General features: G+C 48.7%; 1 protein-coding gene across 2 annotated transcripts; it reads left to right on the top strand.

Moving 5' to 3' along the window:
• Positions 1-8,255: 8,255 nt before the first annotated feature.
• Positions 8,256-15,677, top strand: LOC124682286 (phosphatidylinositol transfer protein 3-like). Of its 2 annotated transcripts, none has more exons than XM_047216999.1 (3): positions 8,256-8,602; positions 14,743-15,038; positions 15,139-15,677. In XM_047216999.1, the coding sequence occupies exons 1-3, from the start codon at positions 8,474-8,476 to the stop codon at positions 15,476-15,478; spliced, it is 765 nt and encodes a 254-aa protein (XP_047072955.1). In that variant the 5' UTR covers positions 8,256-8,473; the 3' UTR covers positions 15,479-15,677. The 2 variants fall into 2 exon arrangements, with proteins under 2 accessions (XP_047072955.1, XP_047072954.1); XM_047216998.1 differs by lacking the exon at positions 8,256-8,602 and adding an exon at positions 12,638-12,924.
• The last annotated feature ends 3,350 nt before the right edge of the window (positions 15,678-19,027 follow it).

Here is a 19,027-nt window from a genome sequence, read left to right as displayed (position 1 = left end):
GCCCCGCGCCCTCCTCTCATCCCCAACCTCGCCCCCGGCCCTCCTCCCGGCGCCGCCCTCCTCTCATCCCCAACCTCGCCCCCGGCCCTCCTCCCGGCGCCGCCCACCTCCTTGCCCCGGCCCGGCCCTCCTCCCGTCGCTGGCCTCCTCCTCGCGCCGCCCTCCTCCACCTCGCACCCCTGCCCAGTACCCGGCCTGCACATGGTAAGCTAGGTTAGCCCCTGTTTGTTTTTTCATTTTTGTTATGCATAAGTTCTCTCGTTTATTTTGCTAGTGCTTGCTACTTGTTTGTTATTTGGTACTGCTTTGTATCCAATTAATTTGTGGATGAAGTCCAATTGTTTGGGAAATTAAGTGAGGTTTTCTCCAAACTCCAATTACTGGACTTGCTCTAAGACACAAATATTGTCCAATTGCTGTCAAATTACTGGGATATGATGCGCCGCTGTTTGTAGTTTATTTGTTCAGTTGCTAGTTTGTGAATTTGTCATCTTTTGGTATGTAGATTCTATGTTTCTATTCCACTAACGCTGACCCTGAATGCGGATTTGTAATAGGCTATGCCGTGACCGCCTCGTCGTGAGCACCCCGGCGTGACGCGCTTCTCGACGGTCGCCGACATCGACAGTCGGTTGTTCGACTACTTCCTCTACAGCCGAGGGTGAGCAAAATTTCCAACTTCTTCTCCGCATTTTATTTATGTCACTAGATTCATTTTCCAAGTCAAGTTGCGTCACCTAGGTGTCACTTCCCGTCCTCAAGCGTTACGCGGATAAATATGCATTAGTGGTCGGCATATTTTCAACCGTAACGCTTGCGGCATTTACGGGACAGTCGGCGGATCCGTAGTTAGGTACGTTCTCCATGCTCTGCTCCGGTCCGAGTCAGGATTTCGGCAGCGCCTCACCGTTGTTCTCCGGATGCACATCCTCTTGTCTTTTTGGCGAGACGTGTATCGGGAGAGCAGCGGGGAGGTGCTGCCGAAATTTTGACTCGGACCGGGTAGAGCATGGAGAACGTACTCAATCTACGGATCCGGCGGCTGCTAGGAGCCCACCTAGTAGAGATGTAGGTTGATGCATTCGTTTTGCCTCGTTAAAAAAATTAAAATATGATGCATTTTCCTATTTGATATAAATGCTATGCTTGTCGTTTGGCTTCCAATAGAGCAGAGGATGGCTGATAATGGATGGATGTACACCGGCCGTGTTAGTGCGACTAATAAAACAGATGAGTGGATAAGGAAGACTTGGCATTTAGTGAAGGAGTTGGCGCGTGGTACAAAACAGAAGGTTCAGCCACTTTGCCCGTGCAATCGTTGCTTGAAGCATCACCGTCGTGGAAAGGATGACATGTTTAAACACCTTCCGCAATATGGGTATATGCCTCGTTACGTCACGCAGATCGACTTTGATGAGCACGAACGTGACAGAGGTGAGGTGATGCGGCAGCGGCTCAATGGCAATGAGTACGATGGGGTTAGAGACTTTCTAGATGATCTTGTCGATGCCCACATGCCGAGTCGCCACCTTCACGGGAGGAACCGCCGGAACCGGAGGAACCTCCAGAACCGGAGGAACCAGAGCCAGCCGCGAAGGCCTTCTATGATATGATAGCCGCTGCTAAGACGCCTCTGTACGATGGCGCCGAGATTTCTCAGCTCGATGCCATCTCCCAATGTCTAGCCGACAAGACCCGGTACAACACCACCCGTGACGGCTTCGAAGCAAGTCTGAAAACAACTGGTAACATGTTGCCCAAAGGGCATTGTCTGCCTAAAAGCCTGCACGAGACGAGGCAACTCATGTCGGCGCTCAACATGGATTATCAAAGGATAGACTGTTGTGAAAATGGCTGTGTTCTCTTCTGGAAACAGTTTGCGGAGGACAAGTACTGTCCCATTTGTAAGGCCTCTAGGTATGAAGAGGTAACGGGAAAGGATGGTAAGGTGAGGCAGTCAAAGATCGCAAAGTCGATTCTTCGGTATCTCCCATTCATAAAAAGAATCCAGCGGCTTTACTTGACTGAGGAGACCGCCAAACAGATGACGTGGCACAAGATGGGGACTCGAATAAAGGACAATCAGGGGCGGACGAAGATGGGACATCCATCTGATGGCAATGCATGGAAGAACTTTGATAGAAAATACCCCCATATGGCAGCAGATGCTCGGAATGTCAGAATTGCGATAGCTACAGATGGCTTCAAACCACTCTTGGCACCACGGGACGTTGACGTACGACCGAGCATCGAAGAAAAACTTCTGCATGAAAGTTTGGTTGCAGTATACCATGCATGACATGCCCGGGTACGCCCTAACATGTGGATGGTGTACAGCTGGTAAATGGCCATGCCCGAGTGTGCGAGCATCGACTTGAGTTCCTTTGGCTAAATAAGGGTCGCAAGTATGTTGCGTTTGACACGAATCGGCAGTACCTCAAACGGAGGCATCCGTTCAGAGAAGACAAAAAGAACTTCAAGAAAGGCAAAGTTGTGCATGAAGTAACAGAGGTGCCAAAGTTCGATGGTATATCTGTTGATGCCGAGCTACGTGCTCTCGTGCCGCGGCATCGGAAGCTGGCCATCAATTTGAGGGATATGGTGTAACGCACAACCTGGACTCACGAGGCAGCCTTAACGAAGCTCGAGTATTACAAGGACCTCGAACTTCCCCATAACATCGATGTGATGCACACCGTAAAGAATGTCGCGGAGTCCTTATTTCACACGTGCCTAAACATTCCCGGGAAGTCAATGGATAATGTCAAGGCTAGAGTCGATGTTGAGAAGCTCTGTGATAGGAAGAAATTACACATGCAACGTCCTACTGGCCGTCGAAAGAATTGGTTCAAGCCGCACGCCGACTTCGCCTTGATTCCATCCAAAAGAAGGAGGCATTCAAGTGGCTAAAATACGTTGTGATGTTCCCTGATGGTTATTGTTCGAATATGAGCAAGGGAGTCAATCTTTCGACGGGAAAAGTCACCGGGCTCAAGAGTCACGACTATCATATATGGATTGAGTGGCCGATGCCGGTGATGCTTCGAGGGTATCTCCCCGAGAAAATATGGCGAGTGCTCGCGGAGTTGAGCCATTTCTTCCGCACGCTCCGTGCTAAGCGGATATGTCCTAAGGTTATTGAGAAGCTGCAAGTTCAAGTGCCGGAGTTGCTATGCAATTTGGAGATGATCTTTCCGCCGAGCTTCTTTACTCCGATGGCACATCTCATTGTGCACCTCGCAAACGAGGCACTATTGGGTGGCCCAAGTGCAGCTTTCGGTGGCAGTTTTGTATTGAGAGAGAGTTCAAGTATATTCGGAAGATAACTCGGAAACAAAGCCAAGATTGAAGCATGCATAGCCGAGGCAACGTGCCTTCGGGAGATGGCAGATGCCGCAACAACGTACTATCCCGATGAAGTTCCCACTCGCATAACCCGGTCTCTCGTTACAATGTCGACGTGCCCATGAATGACCCCAAGCTTCAACTATTCCAATGTCCCGGTGGCAAGGCTGGTAAAGGACAAAAATATAGATTGGAGAGGGAAGAGAAGGATTGCATAATGCTCTATGTGCTTATGAACATGAAGGAAGTGGTGGGGGGGAAGACGACGATGGCGGTCACGATTTCATTAGGTAACATGGTGTAATGCTTATTGTATCTAGTTTCGATCACCTACACTCAACTCGGTCTAATGCTTATTGTATCCTTTCAGCGAATTCACGGATGAACAGTGGTGGCTTCCGCGCGATCCCACGGGCGCGGAGTTGGAGACTCTACTGAAAGAGGGTGCTCCCGAAGTAAAAATAAACTTTGTGTCTTGGTTCATGAAAAAAGTAATGTCTAAGCTGTCCCTCTTACCTACCAATATGTGACTTGTCCCTGTTATTCCACGTAACTAATGCACACAACAAATTTGAACCGTGCTTGTAGGGAGCTGATGCAAACGTTGAGATGACGAGATGAGTTGAGATGTGTTTCCCAAGGTTGTAACAGTGACGTCATGAAGTATGAGAAGTATGACGTGAATGGGTTTCGATTCCATACGGAGACACACCGAAGGGCCGGGCGAATCCAAAAACGATAAATACTGGTGTCTTCACTAAAGGATCCGATACATTTGATTACTACGGGAGGTTAGAGAATGTATACGAGCTGACCTTCAACCGTACAAACAAACAACTCAATCTCGTTGTGTTCAAGTGTCATTGGTTCGACCCAAGAGGTGGACAGAGAATTACCAAGTCCATTGGGTTAGTTGAAGTTAAGCCTTCCACCACCTATACCGGAGCCGATGTCTATATTGTTGCTCACCAAGCCAAGCAAGTTTATTATTTGCCGTACCCATGCCAGAAAGAGGCCCTCAACGGCTGGGAAGTCGTGTTCCAGTATCGCCACATGGTAACCTACCGATTCCCTCCGAGGACGATTACAACAACATTGACCCCGTAACATACGAGGGAATTTTCTATCAAGAGGAAGAGGACTTCGGGCACTTTGAGTTAGAATGTGTTCTTGAAGAGGACCTCGGGAACGATGCAGAAACTCGTGGTGAGTCGATGGTGGATCTAAAGGACATAGATATGCTCGAGAAGTTACAAGTGGAAGATGATAGCGATGATGAGCCTCCACCCGTCTATCAAAATCCAACTTACTACTCAAAAGATAGTGATAGTGATAGTGGCAAGGAGAAACAAAATGAGATTGACGATGAGATTGATGACGGCTGGTGAGGGTCTTTTATGTGTTTATATTTCAACATGCTTCTTATTTGTTTAGTATCTTTATGCTTAGTATTTATATTTTTTTCAACATGCTTCTTTATTGTTTAGTATCTTTATGCTTAGTATTTATATATTTTTGAACATGCTTCTTAATTGTTTAGTGTCTTTATGCTTACTATTTATATATTTTTCAACATGCTTCTTAATTGTTTTCTCTTTCTCAATCTCAAGAACAATGTTAGAAGGAGTGAGAGGGAACCGCGTCGCAATCCGCGTTACGAGGACGGCGCGGTAGGAGGAGGAGGACGAGGACGAGGACGAGGACGGGGACGAGGTGGTGGAGCTGGAGGTGGCTTGGGAGGAGGTGGAGGTGGAGGTGGAGGTGGAGGTGGAGGTGGAGGTGGAGGTGGAGGTGGAGGTGGCTGGGGAGGACCGGACTTTGAGCCACCACCCTCGGCTTCAGGCGACGTTGCTTCCGGGTTCTTTTTGGAGGGGACGTCTAGAGAGGAGGCGGAGACGGAGTCTAGAGCCGAGGAGGACTCTAGCCGCGGGTTTGAGACTCCGGAGGAGGATGGGCGGCCGAAGGCACCGAAGATTCGTGGGGAAGCGAGAGTCCCCGACGAGAGGAAGGAGCCTAAGACCCATGAGGCGAAGACCCTTATTATTCCTGCTGGCCCTGAGTAAGTGTACTAATTTGGCAATTTCGATTTTCATGTACTAATGTTTGATTTTCATGTGCTAATGTTTGATTTTCATGTGCAGCAATTGGATATTTCCTCCGGCGGTCAAGGGGCGCCTGCCTAGCAAGCATGATTGGAGCTTTGCTTAGGAAGTTCTGGCCGGGCAAGTACTATCCCCTCGGCACTGTCCCAGCTGGCGAGAAGAAGCTAGCCACTACTTGGACGGACTACGAGAGTGCCCCTGGCGTAGGCTTCCCGACGGCTGCTGAGGCCGTGATGACAAAGTTTTGGGTAAGACATATTTTCTCGAGCTTCGTTCATATTTGATGACCCCAATGTTCTAACTCATGAATCTCACAATTGTTTTTTGCATGATTGAAGTGTTTTTATCGTGTGGCGCCCGAGGTTGAGGAGACGGCCGCGAACAGGACTTTGCGGGCGACTTGTGAGAGGTTGACACCGCAGGTGTGGTACAACCAAAGGATCACGTCCGCGGGTCACTTCGGGCGAGAGAGGCGAGAGGGTCCATAAGCCGGACATTGTCGGTAAGAATGCTAAGGCCGAGTACGAGATGACGGTGGAGGACTACATGTCGGTGAGTAAAATGTCAATGAGATTCTACATTGCTAGTAAGTTGCGATTGCATTAGATTGAGTTGAGTATTGCATTTTCAGGTTATCCCCGATTGGGCCGAGCCGCATGCCGAGGCATGGGAGGAGATGGTTAGGACGAGGTGGCTCAAGATGGACGAGGACTTTGCAGCCGTGGCGAGGCGGAACGCGGAGAACCGAGGCGACGGTGGCACACACCGTGGGGGAAACCTCAGCTACGAGCGCTACAAGGGGAAGACGGTATGTATACATTTTATTTTCCTTCGGGTTCAAAGTTGGTACTCACAACATTTCCTTTCGCGATGCGAGAGGGCCGCGTTAGGACCCGAGGAGGAGATGTCCGACCTCGAGATATACAACAAGATGCGGCTTAAGAAGCCCGATCTCTCGCAGCCTCAGCCCTCGCTCCCCGAGTACTTCGGCACCTACGCCGAGGACGTCGAGAACTACCGCGAGATGGTGAAGCATCGTCACCCGGAGGTGGATGACCCCATGAGCGCGGAGGTCGACGAGGAGTCGTTGGTCCCGTCGTCCGGAGGGTTGCCGCATGGCCGTCTCGCCATGCTGAACAAGGCCGTCAAGCATACCCTCACCACGACCTTCACGCGTCTCAAGGCGGGACTCACCAAGGACAGCCCCCTCTCCCGCCTCGTCGCCGGGCTCGGCAACAACCCGCATACGACGTAAGTTTCCCTCATTTCCATCCTCTTTCCGACTTTCGTTCATACATTGCTAAGTGCTAACGAGACATGAATTTGTGAAATTGTAGCCTGACTTCGAGGCGGCCTACGTGGCCGCTCATCAAGAATATCAGGTGGCCTTCAACCAGCACCAGCAGATGGAGTACATGGCATATATACATGTAAGTTCCAACCTTTGTTTTCGCAAATGATGACAAGTCCCACTTTCCCCTAGTTTGATGCTTCATTTCTGCAAAGACTGACATGTAAACTATCTTGCAGGCGTCGTTTGTGGGCAATCAAACCGGACAGACAACTGGATTTAGGGCCGATGCCTCCCTTTCCGGGCCGGCGCCAAACATGCCATCGAAGGAAAATTTCGCTGCAGAGTACTATGGGAGAACAACGGTAAGTTCTTCGCCAAACCGAATACTACGGCTTTCCTTTGCCTCGCAAATTGCTAACATCTCGGGAACATGTGTGTAGGGAACGGGATGTTCCGGAAACCAGGGTGGTGGGAGGGACATGACACCGGTTCATCATGGTGGTCCTTCTCCCGGTGCTACACCCGGTACTTCTCCCGGTACTTCTCCCGGTCCTTCTCCCGGTGGTTCTTCCGCAGCTTCTACCGGAAGGAATCGGCCGGTGTTTAGCGGCGACGAGCTCCTCTAGTAGTCCCATGTATCTTATGCACACTATGGCACCATGTATGCACACTATGGCACCATGTATGCACATTATGGCACTATGTATCCACTATGACACTATGTATGCACTTCATGTTATGTGTATTTGCACTTCATGCGAAGTTCTTGTGAATTTTATGTGAATTTTATGTGCTTTTATTATCTGCCAAATCTGGAAAACAGCAAAAAAACCAAAAAAAATGACCAAATGGTCCAAGCTACGCCGACGGCTTCCCCCTCGGGGTAGCGTCGACATGGACCAAATGGTCTCATGTACGCCGACGGGGTTCCGCTCGGCGTAGCGTGCGCCAGCGCTCGCCAGGGCCTGCCGCGTGGCAGCGTACGCCGACGGCCTCACTCTCGGCGTAGCATGCGCCACGGCTCGCCAGAGCCCGCCGCGTGGCAGCGTACCCCGACGGCTGCACCCTCGGCGTAGCGTGCGCCACGGCTCGCCAGAGCCCGCCGCGTGGCAGCGTACCCCGACAGCTGCACCCTCGGCGTAGCGTGCGCCACGGCTCGCCAGGGCCCGCCGCGTGGCGGAGTACGCCGACGGCCGCACCCTCGGCGTAGCGGTAACGACCGTCAGATCGACGTCGCCCGTTAGCTTGCTACGCCGAGGGCTAGTACGCCGACGGGTGGTCCTCGCCCTCGGCCTTCGCCGTCTACGCCGACGGTCTCCTCTACGCCGACGGCCAGCTGGGCTATCCCGAGGCTGACCTTGCCCGAGGAGCTATGCCGAGGGTCCCCGTCGGCGTACCATACGCCGAGGGCGAGGCGGTGGTACGCCGAGGGCCGCCGGCCGTCGGCACCTCGTGCGATTCCTGTAGTGGGCGGCCGGTGACCCGTCCTCCAGTCAATTTCAGTTCGGCACACAGGTCACAGACTTTGCACATCTCGCCCCCGATCGACCATCTATCTCTCCTTAATCGTTCCAGCCAGCCTCTTCTTCTCCAGCTATAAAATCGAGACTCCCGGCCGCCCTCTAGCCACCATTGCTGATTAGTTTCCCCCCCGACTCCTAAGCAAGTCGCGGCAGTGCCGCAGTGGATCACTCAACCAAAACCGGCCTGCCGATCGTAGGAGGCCGGTGCAATGGAGCGTGGCGGTGACGAGCAGGCGAAGCAGAACGGCGGCCATAGTGGCTGCAACGGCGACGCGTCGGAGTGGAACAAGGTGGCGGAGCTGAGGGCCATCGTGGAGGTCCAGGACCCCGCAGCCAAGGTACCCATCGCCCCTCCGTAGGCTCCTTATCAACTTGTTGCGTGATTGACTCGATACCTCTCAGTCCCGCTCCTGTCCATGGTAGCTCACGCGCTCAAGCTTGCCTCTGCCTTGTCAGGTCAGTTAGCTAGCTGCTCTCTGATCCATAGTAAATGTAAAAACGTTTGTTTGAATTTAGTAATTAAAATGAATTATTTATATTTATTATAAATTGGAGGGAGTAGTTTTCTCCCTCTCAAATCATAACGCAAACTGAGAATCATATCGCACATAACAACTCAACGCGTTTACTGCACCAGGCGACAAACGCTAACTGTTGTACCGTTACAGTACTACTACTACTACCTCAATTGTCTTGACTTAGTTTGCCTATTTCAGTAATAATACTCTTTCGGATATTAAATACTTGTCGCAGATTTGGACCAAATATAAGCAAAAACCTGTGTAATTAACTTAACCCGCCACAAGTTTTAAAGCCGGACAACGTAGTTTTTTAAAACTAGAAAGTATTTAAGCAGCCTGTTACCGCACCCAATAACGACCTTAATAACGATTTAGGGCCCAGTGTTAGTTTTGGGCTCACACCGGGCGTGACCTAATAATAGTCGGCGTGTTTTCGACTTCAATAAAAATCATCGGCAACGCCACACCGTCATCTTCAGACAAGCCTTCAAATTGGGCGTGCCGACGACCGGTGACATGTCGGATTTCTTCCGCGGGCCCCACCTGGCAGTCACAAGCCCCAAAATCTTACATTTTTTCAATTCTTTTACCCTCACGCTTGCCGCTTCATTTCTTCTGCCCTCCTCTCCAGCTCCCGCCTGCCACTCCAGCTCCCGTCCTCCTCTCTAGCGTCTGCTCCATCGTCGTCCTTTCCGGCATGCCTCCGAATAAGAAGATGGTTGTGAAAGGCTCGACGAAGTCGTGCAAGGTTACGTTGAAGTAGAAGCCGGCGGCGATGCCGGGGAAGGAGTGTGCTGCCGAGCGTGCCCGTTGCACCGTCGTGAGTCAAGAAGACTTGACCAAAAAAGGCATCACGATGTTGACCAACTGAACTAGGCAGCGACGCAGGTATGGATCAGCCTTGGTAGGACGCAGCAGCCCGAAGCTATGAGCGGGTACTATGCCACCATCGGATGCGGGAACTCTCTTGCCCCTCATCACCGGCGTCCTCCACGGAACCGCCATCGCTATCGTAGATGCACTTATCGCATATGGACGGCCCCGTCTGGTACTTCCCCGAGTTAGACGAGAGCGACATGATTGTTGATCCCAATGCAATGTTCTCACCGATGATCGGGCCAGGACGTCGCGCCTACGGACTAGACCTCAACAAGGACTACACCGACTCACCGGGCATGCGTCGCGGGTCCAGTAGCAGCGGTGGCCACGTGACCCACGACACTAGGCTGCCTCACTCCCTGTTCAGCACCGGCATCAACATCTGCCTATGAGTTCAGCAATTCGTCTAGCGGCGGCATCGGTATCGACGGCCATACCGACATCGGTAACACCACTGGTCGTAGAGCAGCCGCCCATGATCGACGCCTAGCCGTCGGTAATCGACACTGAGCCGGGTGTCCTGGAGGTGGCCCCGCCGCTCACGCTGTTCCTTGAACCCATTTGACTATAAGATGACGGGGAGTTGGTGGCCGGATGTTGGCCAACATTTGAATTGCTACTCGCGAAACTTCGTTCGAATTTCTATCTCTGTTTGCGAGATTTAATTTTATTGGTCAAATAATCCTATTTGGACGCTGGTTTGGGGTCGCCGGTGTGGGGCAGCCCTCGCCAAGTAGAGGGAGCAACTATCAGCCCGCCCCATAGCACACTGCCGGCGCACCTAGCGACGCCTATTTGTAGTCCACCAGTGAAGACGCTCCTAGGACTTAGGGGACACTATTAGTACCTAAATAGTGTCTATGCATTTTTTTAGTCAAAGATTGATTTAATTCTAGTTGGTTCAAAGATTTCTACTAGTCATCTAATGTTAGACAATGTAGATACGGTATAACCTTAATATGATGTACTAGTTTGCTTCAATTGTAATCACTAATCCTTTGATCTTAGGAGATCTTGTTTGATTGTATATTTGGTTATCAAGGCATGCATGATCAATATATAAAGGAACCGATCTCAGAGAGGATCAATACGGCCGGCAAATCATTGTTTTTGACAGTCTATGCATTCTCTTAAGTCAAAGATCAGATTTAATTCTAGTTGATTCAGAGATTTGTGCCAGTCAAGCGCCGGAGTACCACTTGCATCGTGCCCAACATGTTCAGCGCGTTTCTCGGGACGGTGAGATAACTGCCACATTCTGAAGTTAGAGTAACTTTTTTTCGATAAAGGAAATATATTAATATTAAAAGATACTAATTACTCCCAGCCTCTGCAACAACGCAAAACCTAAATGGCAGTATGGATGCATATAGAAAAAAAACTAAGAAACAAAAGTCCCGCTATAGCATTCTAGGTTTGGCAACACAAATACAACCACCACCGAGATAACACATGAAATACAAAATCTCCAAAACGACGCCTCCAAGAAGCAGGGACGGAGCTAGGGGGGGCGAGCAGGGGCCATAGCCCCCCTATGCTGAATTTTTTGTGAAAGGCCCCCTGTATTTTATGCACATTGGTCCTTGAATTTGCTAGCATTTCACTAAGTGGCCCCCTCCAACAAAACTGACGTTCATTTGGCCCCCTCCATATTGTTTTCCTGGCTCCGTCCCTGCCAAGAAGGAAACGTTGCATCAGCGCCGTCGTCGTCCGACCTAAGATCTTAGGTTTTCACCCTGAAGATAGTTCCTGCTCTCAAAACAATGTCTCCAACAAGGTCATTGTCAGACACAACCAGTTAATGCCAGACCTTGGGTTTTCACCCTGAAAGGTAGGACTCTGAACTTCACCTGTGCTGCCGCCCCCACTTCTATATCACTGCTGCGAATCGCGGGACACCAAGCAAGTCTCTCAACAACGCAGAAACTTGAACCTCCCTAAGATAGTCCTCCGCTCCGGTTTTCATGTTATTCCCTTCATGTGACTGCATCATGGATCAAAATGTCACTTGATGCCAACACAGACAAGAGCTTCGTGCCACTCCCTCCAAAACCAATCGGCCAGAATAAAAGCATGGGTACGCACGATCGAATACCACCGATCCAGCAAACTCCAGGCCAAAAAGCATTATTACATTTGCCGGCAGCGCCTTCCGGAACTCAACACTCCTGTCAGATCGAGAAGAGCAAACCACATGTCAATCTTCATCTTCGCCCAAGAGAGACCCTAGGACCGCCGGCTTTATTCAGGTTGGGCCCCCATGCCGGCGACCATCCCAGGCTAGCCACAGTTGCCGCTGGAGACACCAAGCGCAGATCGCGTTGTCTGGAGAAACCGCACACGCCCTGGGCACCGCCGCAGCCGAACGTCAGCCCTCCGCCGGTACGCGGTGACAGATCGAAAGACCCAGCACCACCATCCGCAGGCCGACCATCTCCGGCGAAGTTAGAGTAATGTTTTCCTCATTCTCATCTTATCCTTGCATCGGTGGTACGTCCAGTGTTGGTGGATCCGATCGGCTTTAATTTATGTCAGTGTTATTTCATATCAAACAATAGCTGTTGTTGTGTTACGCTGTTACTTTGAGATCTTAGCATGATGACTTCACATCTATCTACTATGACAAGGCTTGTTCGGTTCCGGTGATGGAGAAGTGAGGACTGCGGTACGCCGTCGGTTCGTGCTTGTGTCTATAGTCATTGCTAGGCGCCCCAAATACTTATTTATATTTTTTGTTAATTTTTAATTGTTTATGATTATTAATAAAAAACATTTTACTTGCTCGTTCGAACGGCCGATCCGAGTCTGGCAGAACTCGGTATAGGAGACGAACAGCCGGGTGTGCGTCCGTTTCAGAGTTGCAGTGCTGTACTGCCACCGCCATAAATAGTTGGCGAGGTGACCCGTCGTCCAGTCGATTTCAGTTCCGCACCACACACAGGTCATAGCCTTTGCACCCCCACCATTGTCTCTCCTCGCTCGTCCCAGCCTCCCCTTCTCCAGCTATAAAATCCACACTCCCAGGCCGCCCTCCAGCCACGCCGGCCATTGCTGACTAGTTTCTCCCAATCAAGCCGCGGGCGGCAATCGATCAGTCAGTCGAAGCCGGCCAGCCGATCGATTGAGGAATGGAGCGAGGTGGTGACGAGCAGGAGAAGCAGACCGGCCATGGTTGCTGCGACGGCGCTGGCGACGCGTCGGAGTGGAAGAAGGTGGCGGAGCTGAGGGCCGTCGTCGAGGCCAAGGACCCCGCAGCCAAGGTACCCCTCTCTCCCCTTCCTAGCTAGCTCCTCATCAACTTGTTGCCTCATGGACTTGACTGGACTGTGTCCTGCCCAGAAACAAATTCCCGTGACTAGCTAGTCCACGCCTGCCGTGTCGGTTCAGTGAGCTACTCCCTTCAATCTAACAATCGAGGGTTTAGTTTATATCTAATCTAGTAATTGAAATTCAAATTTCAACGATTAGTATCGATCGGAGGAAGTATTTTAATTATTTGCTAGCTTCTGAAATAGGTTGTCGCTCGCCCCCATTTAAAAATAAAATCAATGGTGGGATATTCACAATTGATCAAGTTTGCCGCTCACAGTTAGTCAGCTTTATTAACTGGAAAGTATTCAAGTTAGGAGACATAGTGTTCAGCTACTAGCTAAGGAGCGCGCGCAGTAGGTGAGCAGACGAGGTAAAACGATGGACCAGATCAAAGTTACACGATCGATCTGATGCACGGCCGATCAAGCTGGTACATCTGCCTGGCTGCGCGCGCGGCAGTGGTTGCTGGTCGCTTTGGGCGTTGATGACTCACGCTTTTCTCATGAACACGGGTTGTTGATCAGTCTCTGGGTAGTTAAGGCGCGCGCGCTCGTGCCAGAAGGAGTAGTTATTAGCGGTTGGCCCAGCAAACAGAGAGCTACTACGTCCATGGGAAGATACTGCCATGCGTTCCATCCATTGGCGCCTACGTGCCCAAGTGTGCGCCTATAGTAGAGCTAATTGCTCAACATAAGTTTTTCATGTCATCTATAGCATCCTATATAGTGGAAATGCACTTTTGTGATCCCAGGTGCATATGCTCCCTTTACCCAAAAATTGAATTATATTTCAAAATATTAAAAAATCTGAAGAATTTTTTTAGCACGTATATCTCCACATTCTATGTAATCACTTATAGTTTTATAGTAAAATGATCATTTGTGTGGCCTGTACAAAAAAGACAAACAAATACCTAGTAAAAGCCTTCTTTTAGCATCGATTTTTGTCTTTCTTGCACAATCGACATAGCAATTCATTTTTTCCGAAATGCCTTCATGATCACCTATGATGTTGAAATGTACGCACAATATTTTATTTTGATTTTTTGATATTTTTTAATATATTTAAAATTTATTTTAAATAAAGGGAGCATATGCACCCATAAGCAAAAGCACCATGTCCGCTATATAGCCAATATATGCACATAACTCTCTCTATCAAAATATTGTCCCAATTTTATCAAAATTTAAATGTATCTAATGTATAGATCTAAATTTAGATAAGGTTAATACACCCTTTATTCACCGGAGGAAGTAGTTAGCTACAAAATTAGTACTTCACTAAGTACTTCACTAATATGTGTTTAGTCTTACGCTCTTGCAAAGTGTTTAGGAACACACCTGCTGCTGCCAGCACACTTCTCTTCTCTTCTCGCCCCTCATGCAACTGGGGAAAAATATATTAGTCTAATTCTTACAGCCTCCTATTTGTTTTTGTTAGCGGTGGAAAACGTGGAACAGTAGGTATAGCGTGAGTGCGCATCACGTTGCTCTTGCAGCTGTCGGCGAATTTATTGGCACCGTTGGCTATGCTAAGCTACAGCTGCTTGATATAACCGGACAGGCGCATAGCTCGTGGCGATCGAAAGTTCATTATAAATGTTCACCACAACGACCTCATGATAGCCAACCGTCCAGTGCCATCCACTTGGCCCTTCAATTCAAATCCTGCAACTACAGAACTATCATTTTGTCCAACCATACATGTACCTAACGTTCAACTGGAAGCTGATCCAGCCGTTGGTTGATTCATTGCCATGTATGCAGGAGGAGGATGACTTCATGCTGCGGCGGTTCCTGCGAGCCCGGGACCACAACATCGGCAAGGCGTCGGCGATGTTCCTCAAGTACCTCGCCTGGAAGCGCACCGCCAAGCCCAACGGCTCCATCACCGCCGACGAGGTGCGCAACGAGCTCGCGCAGGATAAGCTCTACGTGCAGGGCCACGACAAGTTAGGCCGCCCCATGGTGTACCTCTTCGGCGCCCGCCACATCGCTGCAAAGCGCGACCTCAACGAGTTCAAGCGCTATGTTGTCTATATCCTTGACACCACCTGCACCAAGTACGCATCCGCATACACCAATCAGTTAGTCGAATTTCATGTATGGATAATGTGAAATGTTAATGGTGGAATTACAAAATCGTGTGGATGTGTTCTTCAGGCTGCAGGCGGGACAGGAGAAGTTCGCGTCGGTGGTGGACCTCAAGGGGTTTGGGTACGCGAACTACGACATCCGGGCGATGCTGGAGGCGCTGGACATCATGCAGAACAACTACCCGGAGCGGCTGGGGCGGGTGTTCCTCATCCACGTGCCATACGTGTTCATGGCGGCGTGGAAGATGGTGTACCCCTTCATCGATGACATCACCAAGAAGAAGTTCGTGTTCGTCGCTGACAAGAATCTAGATGCCACCCTCCGGGACGCCATTGAGGAGTCTCAGCTGCCCGAGGAGTTTGGCGGAAAGCTCAAGCTCCAAGGCTTCAACGCGCCGTGCAACTGATTGGTAAGGATTTATTAATGTTGTCCAAATGTACTCGATGAGTACGTACTACGGATGAAGTACGGTTCGTTTGGAATTGATGATGGAACAGAGATTCGATCCATCCTTAAGGTTACTTGGTCCCTGCTTGAGGCACATGCATGCATCGTCGAATAATTTGTTCATGAAATGAAGTGTCTCGTACGTCGAGATCTGGTTCTGTGATGTGCTGAGCGACTGTATTGTACGTGCAGCTAGCTGCTAGTGCGTGCGGTGGGTCGGGATAAGGTATTCATGAGATGTGGTCCGTGGTGTAGGTGCAGACAACCTAAGTGCATGTACTGCTGCTGCTGCACGATGAGGAGGATATGCACTCGCAAGGGGGGCTCGGTAGGGTGAATATGGAGCCAACTCCATTCAACTTACAAATATTTTTTAGTTATGAGTTTGCTCGACTCGGAACGTAAACATAATAAGTTTAGGCTTGGAGTTTCAAATTTTGTTTCGACCAGTCATTCGCAGATCCAGAAATGAACTGGCTGGACTGGCCGCCGATTGTTTTGCTTCCCTGACCCTAATCGGATTTACAGCCGGGGGCTTTACGCGCCGATCATCATCGGTGATCAACGCTACTCTACATTGTACATGTCATCGGTGCCTTGCGATGCAGGTAGCGCACCGGCCTCTCGAGCAGTGGCGGAGCCAAGATGTTAACCTTGTGTAGTCAGTTTAAAGTTGTGTAGTCAAATACATGTATTTATATAATTATTTTATAATTTTCTGCATGATTTCTGCCTATGTAAGTGGAAATTTGTGTAGTCATATGACTACACAGCCATAGTGTGGCTCCGCCATTGCTCTCGAGGCGATGAGGATCTTCCTCGAACAGCGCGAGCATGTCTCTGGATGAGCAGTGGTGGGCTGGCCTCTGTGTTTGTTGGCGGGCTGCTGAAGACTGCATACTTGCACGTTTGTCAAGGTTGCCGAGAGCTAGCCGCTGCGCCGACGGCGTTCCTTGGATTTGGGCCGAGGCCGGAGCAGCAATGCTCCCAGTTGAGTCGTGGCGCTCGCGGCATTCAGGTGGTACGCGCTTTGGCTGCGGCTCGCAGGCTATTGGTAATTTAGACTATGCACAAGCACTGCGACTTTTATCGGCAAGGGTTCTGTCTTGCGGAGGAGCTCACTCTGCAGCGTCTTGGAGGAGCACTCGACGGATTTCGGCCTTTTTGTCGTAGTCTTGTTTTGAATGTTAGCTGTGTACTGTGGGTGTTCGGCCTTTTTTAGGCTTGTAATGTAAATTCCTTTTCTATCAATGAATCGAAATGCAAAGCTTTTTGCGTTTTTGCGAAAAAATATTGTACATATCTCATTTTGTTTTGAAAGGCCCCGACTTAATCTTGGATTTTGAAACCATAGCATAAAATTGCAAAATCTATGAGTCGAGCTCGCTCAAAGATAATTGATCGTTTTGTTTTGATTTTGCATGAAATAGCCTCTACACCAGCTGGTTTGGATGAACTTTTGCCCTAATTATCAATGTATCCTCTTTACGTCGGACGAGGCATTTTTGCACCGTGGAGCATACTCTCCTGATTTTTGAAATGAATTTTAAAAATAGTTAAAAATTTCAAAAAAATACTTTAAAATTTCAAAAAAACATTATGCCTACATCTCAACATAATGTGTGCTCATAAAGTAGTTCTGCAGAAATACTATATCTTTTGTGTTCTGAAAAAGACAAATTTTTGTGCTTAAAAATATTTCACAAGATATTTCTTTACCCTTTTCACATAGGATACAAAAAAAATATCATTTTTCCACGAAACTTGGCGTTCATAATATAATGTTGATATATACGTACCAAAAAAATCAGATTTTTTTTAAACATTTTGAAAGATTTTTTCAGGTACTAGGAGCATACGCTCTTAAGTTCAAAATTGGGTTTCCGCCTTACTTCACACTAAAAGGCCGAACCGAAAATTCGTAGTTCAGTTTTAGATTTGGAAAAAGGCTGGCGCAGAATAGAGCCCGTAAACAAAAATTTACTGCTTTATAGGTTCGTTTTGTGGGCTCTGCAACAGCACCTTCCAAACCCGTAAAATAATTGTTTTTAACACAATGGTCATATGCAACATAAACCAACACATTCAACAATGGATCATAAATAATAAATAAATAGTCTTGATCACACAATAGTCATCTAAATTATTACAACAAATAAAAGAATGTGTCAACCAAATTACAACAATAGTTTTCAAACAATAAAACAAATAAACAAATGTCTCAGCAATGGTTCAGCTCACACGTACATGAATAAAATGGTAGGATCATGTTTGCCGGCGGCCATGGAGCTTCCAGTGGTCCATTTTGATATCACAAACGAGTTGGGCATGACTACTGGTATCCTCAATCTGCCAATGCGTTTCAACGAAAGCTTCAGTACGACCGGGATTCGTTTTGGGTTTCACTCGGGTGCCTACATTGTCATAGAAATAGGGCAAACTTAACCCACGTTCATTCTCGATGATCATGTTGTGAAGAATCACACAAGTCATGATGTTGACAAGCATTTGTTTTGTCCCAAAACCGAGAAGGTCCTCGACAATAGCAAACCTAACTTGTAAAATACCAAATTCCCTCTTAGTGTCTTTGTGGGCTGATTCTTGAGCTTTGGCAAGTTCAACTTCTATTTTATCTTAGGGATCCTTCACAGACTTCACAAAAGTTTTCCAGTTCGGATAAGTGCTATCGGCTAGATAGTATCCCATTATATATTCATTATTTATAACTTTGTAATTGCACCTAGGTGCATCTTATGTTGCTAGTTTTGCAAACCAATGCGATTTGTGTAAAATGTTGATCTCATTGAGTGTTCTCGGCAAACCAAAAAAATAATATCAAATCCACAAATCATGTGATGCTATGGCCTCAAGTATAGTGGTAGGATCTTGGATTTTCCCATAGTACATTCCATGTCATTCCTTGGGACAATTTTTCATCTCCAGTGCATACAATCAACACTACCAAGCATACCAGGCCATCCCTTTTCTCATTTGCCTCTATCAATTTTTTTGTGTCATCTTCCTCGGTGAGGGCTCCAAGATACGTTGGACCAAACAACTTGATGATCATCCGAGCAAACTTGCGCACGGACTCGGTGGTTGTATCTTCACCAATTCGAAGATACTCATTGGTGTAATCCGCACATGGATGCCATACGCAATCACCCTCATGACAGCCGATATTTTTTATAGGCGGTAAAACCCATCTCGCCAGCAGAAATTTCTATGTTGCTTGAAGTAATTTGAGTTTGCTTCGCAAGCGTTGACGATTGTGATGAACTAACTACGATGCATGCGATACCTCCTACGGAATATATGCAGCGAATAGGTAAGTACCTCGGCGAAATAGTCATCCCATAGTTGCGCGTAGCCGAGGAGGCGATTCCGTTGGATGAAGTTGCGGCCCATCACTGAACCGCGCCTCCGTTTCAGAAGCTCCTTGATGGCGAGGAGGAGGATGGCGGTCTCGGTGTCGTCGTCCTGGAGCAGATCGTCGAGGTCCGAATCG

The sequence above is a fragment of the Lolium rigidum genome, unplaced genomic scaffold (genome assembly GCF_022539505.1).
Source record: "Lolium rigidum isolate FL_2022 unplaced genomic scaffold, APGP_CSIRO_Lrig_0.1 contig_8179_1, whole genome shotgun sequence".
NCBI classification, from domain to species: Eukaryota; Viridiplantae; Streptophyta; class Magnoliopsida; order Poales; family Poaceae; genus Lolium; species Lolium rigidum.
This window is presented reverse-complemented; position numbering and strand designations above follow the sequence as displayed.